The sequence below is a fragment of the Camponotus vicinus genome, unplaced genomic scaffold, assembly GCF_025532165.1.
Source record: "Camponotus vicinus isolate PSW18456_S1 unplaced genomic scaffold, iyCamVici1.0 SCAF_6, whole genome shotgun sequence".
Classification (NCBI taxonomy): domain Eukaryota; kingdom Metazoa; phylum Arthropoda; class Insecta; order Hymenoptera; family Formicidae; genus Camponotus; species Camponotus vicinus.
The window spans coordinates 18,411,515-18,421,119 of record NW_028141978.1 but is presented as its reverse complement, the minus strand read 5'-3'; the positions used below and the strand labels follow the sequence as shown (position 1 = coordinate 18,421,119).

Here is a 9,605-nt window from a genome sequence, read left to right as displayed (position 1 = left end):
TTAACCGCTCCATGCAAACAGACATTGAAAATCAGTTAGCTGTACAAGCCGCAAACAAGCCACCAAAAGAAATTATTCAAATAATACCGCTTGTTCGCACGTCTTCGCTGCAAACAAATGGACTCTCGTGAAATTCTGCAAGCATTGCGTCAGGTAGATGTCAAACATGTGGGAGTCTATCCTGCCGACAGATTGCCGATGGTGTGGACGAGGTCGACGGCCATCGTCGCTAATACGGACAATCATAATCGCCCTGGAGAACACTGGATCGCTTTCTTCCTCGACGAAGGCGGTACAGGGACATACTTCGATAGCTACGGAATACCGCCCTTGTATCCGGGTTTTTTCCTACGTCTTCGACGAAATTCCAACATTTATCGATGGAATACCGAACAATTACAAGGGCTTTTCTCTCAAACCTGCGGACTCTACAGTTGTGTATTTTTATATTATATGTGCAGCGGTTACGATCTCGATGGATTTCTTAGTCTTTTTTCCGAAAATTGCGAATATAACGATCATTTAATCGTAGAATTATTTCATAAAATTTTTCTTCGCGAAAAGAAACATGAAAAATATAATGTTAATTAATAGCGTGTTTAATTGTAAGAAGATATAAAAAATATTTTTGCGAAGTACTACGAATTGTATGCAGGTATATTAATAAATGTGAAAATTTTTTATCTTAATTCGTGTTTAATACTTTTAGCTTTTCCCTTCTTCCTTTATAACACCCCCGCCTCGCGTTCAATCATCCGCATGTTCATTTTTTTATCTCTGTAGTGCAATGTAGTCTAATTATAATAATTATTGTCTCCTGCCGAGATGCTTTGTCTTTTTTTTTCCGATAAAGCGCGTCATGAACCGTTCGAGCGGAGGGGCTTGTTTCAATATTCCATAGCGGGACCCGAGACGGAGTGGGGAGGTAAGGAATGTTTCCTCGAGACATATACCAGCTACCCCGAAAATCGGTAGGTGGGGGGTTCGTTCTGCCAAGACGTAGCGAGAGCGACTAAGGGCTAGGTAACGGGAATTTGACTCGGAACCCTATACAGGTGGGCCTGAGCCGGAGCGGGAGGAGGTTTGCTTTTTCGAGTCTAGTACCGTGGAGGTAGGGAAATAAAAATTTGATAAATCCCCGACATAGGGGGCGTCGACCAATCACAGCTCTGGGCCACTATGGTGCGAGCCAATCACAGCTCTGGGCCACTATGGTGCAAGCCAATCAAAATCGAGACTTCGGGAGGCGGGGTATTGTTTCCACCAATCAGAACGCCTCCCTCCACTTCAGTCGGTTACGCCCACGGCGCCAGGGGTCGAGTGGTGGGGGTTTGTTTTGACGCATCATAGTGGCCCATATCTACTTGCATTGTTCGTACGACGACTCGTTATCCGTTTATAATTCTCGCCGTAGCGCCGATTGCGTTTTGTGGTTCACCGAAGAACTTAGAAATTTAGCGTTACGTGTAAAGACTATTTTAACGACAAATGTCCCCATGGTAGATTTAACATCCGAAAAGTGGGAAAAATATCACAGCGCAACGCATTGTCATATATGTGAAAAACCGTTTACGCAAGAAGACGATACACGCATACGCGATCATTGTCATTTGACCGGGCGATATAGGGGTCCCGCGCACTCAAATTGCAATTTAAATTACAAAGAACCTTTTTGCATTCTCATAGTCTTTCACAATTTATCCGGTTACGACGCGCATTTCATTATCAAGGATATAGCCACAGTGTTCGAAGGGGAAATCGAATTACTTCCAATAACTAAAGAAAAGTATATTTCATTTACAAAAACTGTTGATCTTAACCCCTTCACTGTCAGATTCGGATTCGGCGACCTTAATAATATTCATACTGACGCACAGTGGGACCAAAGCGCCGTTTAAGCGGACAAAACCTCAAAAATAAAAGTTGTTGCTAGGATTTTTAATTATTGTAGTATTATGCAGATATGTCCTAAGTTTATGAAAATATATGCCATTTAATGATTCATCATCAGACTAATAAGAAAAGGCGTAAAGTTCGTGGTTGTGAGAGATTTTGAAACGCTTTGTAAATCATAGTAATAATATGTTGGTCTCCTGATTCTAGAGAATGTTAGAAATAGATGAAATGTAATATTTCTTAGTTTTGCTGAACCTTTTTATTGTAGAAATATTATGGAATAAATAATTATTGCATAGGTATAAGATATAAAAATTTTATTCTGTAATTATGATGCATGAAGTAAAATAATAAATTTCTCGAAGGGTTATAAAAAAAGCCCCACGAGGCCCCGCTCTGTTTTCATCATGAATTGTAAGCTAAAGATATCCATGAAGTGCACGCCAAAGCGCTTGTGCTCATACTTGCTCCATTTTGAGAAAATTGCATTTTTTTATACAGAGACGCATGGCGTTCGGCCTATGCATAACCGCGCGTCAACCTTATTCGACAGCCGCCAAATGCACAACCACGAATTTTACACCTGATTTCTCATTATTCATTACTAATCAAGAATAATAATAACTTTATTAGATGTGATTGGTATATTAGGTAAGTGTTGTTTACATTGTTTTTAACAATTAATGAATAAAAGGTAATACAAGTAACGTATAAATTTACTGCAATGGACACAGCAATCGTTGATGTCTTAGAGTTAAACAATTTTTTTTTCTTATATTTTTTATTATTAAACACGAAAAGCAAATTGATTTAGATATTTCATTCGCTTTTTTCCTCTTGCTTTGTTCACCGTACAATCCAAATTCTTTTTCTGGACGACCACCTGGATTCTTTCGTGCACTTGCCTCGGAATTATGACCAGATATTGATATTGTAATCACAGTGTCGAGCCAATTAGAATTATGTTCCATAAAATGTCTTCGGTTTCGATTACAATCCTTCCATTTCCTTTTTATTTTTGAGTAATGTTTCGTTAGCTCATATTTTGCAATTCAATTCAAAGTATGCACAACATATTTTAGATTTGATATGTAATTTCGAAAGACATTTTCAATAACGCAACATCTATTTTGAATATTATGCTCCATGTAATACCGTTCAATAAAATGCGGAAAATGATCATCAACTGTTCGATCGGCAATTGTTCATGACCGATTGTAGTATCTTACATTGCAGTCGATAGTCACGTATTTAGAGGCTTCTATATTTCCATTATTTTTACATTCGTTTCGTTGTGTTGTGTCATTCACCAGTTTTGTCACATTGCGTTATCAAAAATGTCTTTCGAAATTACACGGCGAGAGCTGTTTGAAGCGTTAATACAAACGAATTCAACATCTAACTCATGGAGTTCGCGATATGAATGTGCAAATCTTTATATCAAAAATATGTTGTGCATAGATACTTTGAATTCAGTTGCAAAATATGAGTTAACGAAACATTAAAATAAAAAGGAAATGGGAGGATTGTAATCGGAACCGAAGGCGTTTTATGGAACATAATTCTAATTGGCTCGATACTGTGATTACAATATCAATATTTGGTCATAATTCCGAGGCAAGTGCACAAAAGAATCCAGGCAGTCGCGGTCGTCCATTAAAAGAATTTGGATTGTGCGGTGAACGAAGCAAGAGGAGAAAAGCGAATGAAATGTCTAAAAATGATACAGAACTTTTAGTGTATGCTGCACAGAAGAGTTTGCGTGTAGACGGAAAACACGGAAGGAAGCCAAATTAATGAAAGAAGCAATAATGACAACACCTTCACGGTCAAGAAAAATAAATAAGGCTTGGAGTATTTCTAAGAACATTCCTAATATTATCTCTTATACGCCTGCAGAAGCACTAGCTTTAATGATAGATAGTAGATTGACAAAGAGTTCGTATCAAATTATACGAACTCAAGCAAAATCTCGCGGAGCAGATATATATCCATCTTATAAGAGACTCTGCGAAGCTAAAGCTGAATGTTATCCGCCAAAAGAATGTATCCACATTACAGAAACAATGTCTGAAATTGAATTACAGGCATTACTAGATCTCACGGTTCGTCGCATAATTCAGTTGCAATCTGAAGTTTTGCAACGTACACAAAATATGCTACATAATTTACGCTTAATATCGAAATGGGGCTGAGTAGTAAGTCTAGGCCGGTTCTAACCCAGGGGCTCCGAGGGGGGTGAGGGGCGAGGGGGAACCGGCGGGGGGGGGTGACGTCACGGGGGGGGGGTGATGACGTCACGCGGGGGGGGTGACGTCACGCGGGATGACGTCGCGCGGGGGGGGGTGATGACGTCACGCGGGGGGGGGGGGTGACGTCACGCGGGGGGGGTGACGTCACGCGGGGGATGATGACGTCACGTGCGGGGGATGATGACAACGTCACATGCGGGGGATGATGACGTCACGCGGGGGATGATGACGTCACGTGCGGGGGATGATGACAACGTCACATGCGGGGGATGATGACGTCACGTGCGGGGGATGATGACGTCACGTGCGGGGGATGATGACGTCACGCGCGGGTAGGGGAGGTCCGCGGCGCGACCGGTGGACGAGGGGGTCCGCGCGGGGAAGGGGGGATCCGCGGCGCGAGCGATGGACGAGGGTGTCCGCGCGGGTAGGGGGGATCCGCGGCGCGACCGGTGGACGAGGGGGTCCGCGCGGGGAAGGGGGGATCCGCGGCGCGAGCGATGGACGAGGGTGTCCGCGCGGGTAGGGGGGATCCGCGGCGCGACCGGTGGACGAGGGGGTCCGCGCGGGGAAGGGGGGATCCGCGGCGCGAGCGATGGACGAGGGTGTCCGCGCGGGTAGGGGGGATCCGCGGCGCGACCGATGGACGAGGGGGTCCGCGAGGAGAAGGGGGATCCGCGGCGGGCCCGCGATGTGTCCACGTGTGAGAAGGACGGTGCACTGGTTTGAAAAGGATAGCGTAAAGTGTGTGAAGAGGACAGTGCGACAAGGATGGCATCAACGTGTGACAAGGACGACATCAACATACGACAAGGATGACGTCAACGTGGAACAAGGACGACGCATTGTAAGATGCTGCATAGGTGGGAGAAGGACGACGCAAAGGTAAGTGAGTGATAGCGACGAGCTTGTGAATGAGAGAGAACGATAATAGCGCGAAGAGAACGCATACGAAAGAGAACTATAATATCGCGAGAACAACGTATGCGAGAGAGAACGATAATAGCTAAGATAACGCGTGCGAGCGAGAACGAAGATATCGCGAGACTTACAACTAACGCGAGACTTATTGTTAGAACGATAGCACGTACGAAAGAGAGAGAGAGAGAACGATAAATTCTTACAACTAGCGCAAGAGAGACGCAAAGGATGGGAACGCAAGGAGAGGCGCGTAAATAAATACATTTCTTTTTTTTTTTTTAAATTAAAATATAAAATTTATTTAAATGTGTGCGTGTATTATACAATTTTGTGTGTGTGTGTGTGTGTGTGTGTGTGTGTGTGTGTGTGTGCTTAATATATAATAATATAATAATATAAAATATAAAATTTAAATATATAATAAAAATATATAATATAAAATAATAAGAATAATATATTTGGTGGAGTGCGCCGGGCTAAGGAGGAGGCCGCTCCTAGAATGCTAAGGGGTCGATGTGTCGGGCTGAGTGGAGCCGCTCCTGGAACAGAAAAAGACATTTGAATAGTTTTTAATAATTTATTTTAGAACTTTTGATATATTATAAATTGAAAGTTACTTACAATACTTTCCATGGCATTTTCCATTCACCGTTATACAATACACACAATTTATATTTTGATGCAGGTTTGGATTCACATATCTGTTTATCCTCTCGTCAACCATTCATATCATCGCGTAAACTCTAAAATCAAACATATTAATTTTATGTTTTAAATTTATTACACATCGACAAAAAATATTTTACCTTCAACGTTTCCAATTTCCGCCGTAGTATATTCTCATGATCATCTTCTTTCAATTTTTCAAAATCTTCTATTAATTCGAGATTTTCACGCAGTTTGTTTCCAATACAATTTACTTTAGAATGATTAGGTTCTATATTGAAACATTTACATCCATGATATTTTGCAAAATCTCGCGCACATATTTCTCGAGCTAGAAGAAATGTCCTCAAAGAATTTGTGCGAGGTTTTTCCAAGCCGAGCTCTTGATGTCTTATAAACTGAACGATTGAAGTTTCTAGATTCTTCTTTGAAAGTTGTTCCCGCTCGTATTGAAGTAATTCTTCATCATCACTAGTCCGAAAACGGAAATCAGGTTTCCCATCGGATGATCCCTCCTCCATTTCTCTCTCCTCTCTCTCTCTCTCCATCTCATCCATTTCTCTCTCTCTTTCCATCCAATAATCATCATCATCCGTATCGTCATCGATGATAATAACATCGTCTTCAGCCATTGCACTAACGTAACACAAGACTAACGAAACACAGAACAACGAAAGAAATAATATTCTAATGTCGCAGACTCCTCTTCATTATATATCTTTTAATATCTTTTGTCTCATTCCAACTAGGACATCACGTCTCATCTACCTCAGCATTTCTCTACATCTTTAGCGGAGCGTGTTGAGAAAAGTATAACTATTCTTATTCGTATGGAAGGAAAGAATTAAAATCATAGATGAAATAAAAATAATTATTTATTGCAAGCATCGTAAAAAATATCATTTACAGCACATGTTAGTAATTCACAATCGATTAATGATTCGCTGTTAAAGACATCACTATCGCGTATCGTTTTTACAGCATCACATACAGTAGTAATATTGTTACGTTGTAAAACAGTTTCAAATTGTTTAAATTTTTCATTCACGAGATACGTATTCTCGCATAACCAATTATGCATATGATCGATACAATTTTCAAAATTAAATAAATGTAATAATGTTTGTGGTTTCATATACAAAGAATTTTCGCATAATGCGAGTTTTACAATTTTCGATTGATACATTTCAAGCATTAGATCTCCAATCCTTAATGGGAGAGCAGTCGATTGTAGAAATTGTTCAACGTCTGCTTGCTTCTGCATCAACAAATTCCACGTTGAGAAAGGCAACACTATTTGATTGCCTCGATTATCGCCGAGAATCAGTTCCACGTACGACACAGCTCCAACGCTTATTCCAATGTCCAAATACTTGTACGACGTTGGGGTTAAAGCATATCTTCTTCCAAGTATGTGAGTCGCACGACTAGGTTGAATGCTATAAAAATATAAATAATTAGATCAATATTTAAAAAAATTAATAAATAAAATTTTTAAACGATTGAAACTTACGTGTCGCATTTTTGCTTCTTACACGGTGGAGTTTCACCGTTTCGAATCGGAACGTAAAAATTCATGTCGATTTCTTCAGTGAACCTTTCACACGCGCGATTGATGCAATACTGATCGTATTAGAATTAATATCAATTCAAATAGTATCGCAAATTGCAATGTAGAGGGGATTATTGCTAACACGACATTTTAATTTCCTCTAAAATTTTGTCGCGCCGATGTACGGCTGCGATGACATCATCATCCCCAGAACAAAGATTTAGCTGAATTCGCTAAAATCGAGCGCTGATGTACGGCTGCTCCTGATGCAATCACGTCAGATTTTTCAAATGTACGTGACAAAACGCGAAATTTTCAAGGTTAAGATGCACATCGGAACAAAGATTTAGCTGAATGCGCTAAAATCGAGCGCCGATGTACGGCTACTCCTGATGCAAACACGTCAGATTTTTCAAATGTACGTGACAAAACGCGAAATTATCAAGGTTAAATTACACATCAGAACAAAGATTAACCGTCAAGGTTAAAACGCACATCACCCCTAGACAAAGATTTAGCTGAATGTGCTAAAATCAAGCGCCGATTTACGACTGCTCCCGATGCAACCACGTTAGATTTTTCAAATGTACGTGACAAAACGCGAAATTATCAAGGTTAAATTGCAGACGCTACTCCAGGGAATTTTTAAGATGAAATCATTCTAGAATGTTCGATGATATGCACGAGACAGTATATAAATCATGATCAAGAGGCACACCCCACCAGTATTTTTGTTAAAGTACATCCGGAACTATCATTGGGAAGCGCATTTCGCAAGTCTGATACAATATGGAGGAACAAAGTTTGCGAGAGCAATCCACTTTGGTGAATTCATTGGAAGATTACATTGTGTGGGAGCAACGATGTGATACGTATATCGAGTCGTTGGAAGAGCAAAGTTGCATCAAGCGACCGCGATTATCGATCGGATATCGACAATCGCTGATTGCTCGGATCGCGCGCCTCGAAGGGTTGAAAAATTCGGTACGTGGACGTTTCGTACACACGGGTGCCGGATGTAGCACGCGTCAAAATGGACTTGCGTGGCGCGAGATTGATACGGCGTTCGAGAGTCGTATATTGACTGGTGCAGTGATAAATTATAATCACATCGAACCGCGCCAGTTTCTCGATGATGCCAAAGACATTGTGTTGGAACATGTGAAGGATGTTATGAAAAAACATTATAATGTGAAAGTGAACACAATATTTAACGGTGAATTTGTGGCTGGGGATAAACGCGCCAACAAAAGTATCAATATGCGAAACTATGAACTCTTTCGCACATCCGATTTACGCGAGTGGTACGAACGGCGCGTTATCGAACCCACCCTAGCGTCTCTGGAAGAGTTTCAGGAACGCGACAGCGGGTGGGCTTTGTCGCGAATACTAAATTTAACTGTAAATATAAATAAGTATAATCCTATGCGTGCGGGATGTCACATTAAGTTACCGCGGGAGATTATGTTGAAAAGAGCGGTGATTAATGTACAATCAAAGGACAATGCATGTTTCGCGTGGGCAGTGGTCGCCGCACTATACCCCGCCGAAAGAAAGGCGGAACGGGAATCATCGTACCCGCATTACACGACAGTGCTGAATCTCCAGAACATTGAGTTTCCAGTGACTGTGAACCAAATAAAAAATTTTGAACTTGCCAATGACATTTCTATAAATGTGTACAGCATCGAAGACAAGAACAGCATTGTCCCGATGCGTCTTTCGCAGCAGAAGCAGGACAAGCATATCAACTTGCTGTACATTGAAGACGACAACAGCGTCGGACATTTCACTTGGATTAAGAATTTATCCCGGCTCGTGAGCTCACAATTGAGCAAAAAGGAGCACAAGAAATATATCTGCGACCGGTAAGTTTAATTTATATTATTTGAATAATTATAAGTTATGTAGCAAATTGTATATAAATCTTTAAAAAATTTTTCTTTTACAGATGCTTACATTACTTTGATTCGGACGCCAAGTTGCAGTCGCATACGGTCGACTGTGGAAAGATGAACGATTGCGCTGTCCGATTGCCGAGCGATAAGGACAAGTGGCTCGAGTTCAATAACTTTAATCGGAAGGAGCGGCTTCCATTTGTGGTCTACGCCGACCTGGAATGCGTTCTGGCCAAGATGGATGAAGAGAAAAACGCATATCAACATCACCAAGTATTTAATATAGCTTACTATGTACATTGTTCGTATGATGAATCTTTATCGGCATATCATTCGCGTCGTAGCGCCGATTGTATAGCTTGGTTCGCCGAAGACCTCAAAAATTTAGCGTTACGTGTAAAAAATATTTTAAAAACAAAT

The 9,605-nt window shown here is 41.0% G+C and overlaps 1 protein-coding gene across 1 annotated transcript; it reads left to right on the top strand.

Moving 5' to 3' along the window:
- The first annotated feature begins 7,362 nt into the window (after positions 1–7,362).
- Positions 7,363–9,396, top strand: LOC145972880 (uncharacterized). Its single transcript, XM_083101904.1, has one exon. It carries the CDS (start codon positions 8,077–8,079, stop codon positions 9,157–9,159), a length of 1,083 nt encoding a protein of 360 aa, XP_082958030.1. The 5' UTR covers positions 7,363–8,076; the 3' UTR covers positions 9,160–9,396.
- Positions 9,397–9,605: the final 209 nt, after the last annotated feature.

Coding starts and splice junctions, on each gene's coding strand:
- LOC145972880 (XM_083101904.1), top strand. CDS start 8,077: ATGGAGGAACAAAGTTTGCGAGAGCAATCCACTTTGGTGAATTCATTG.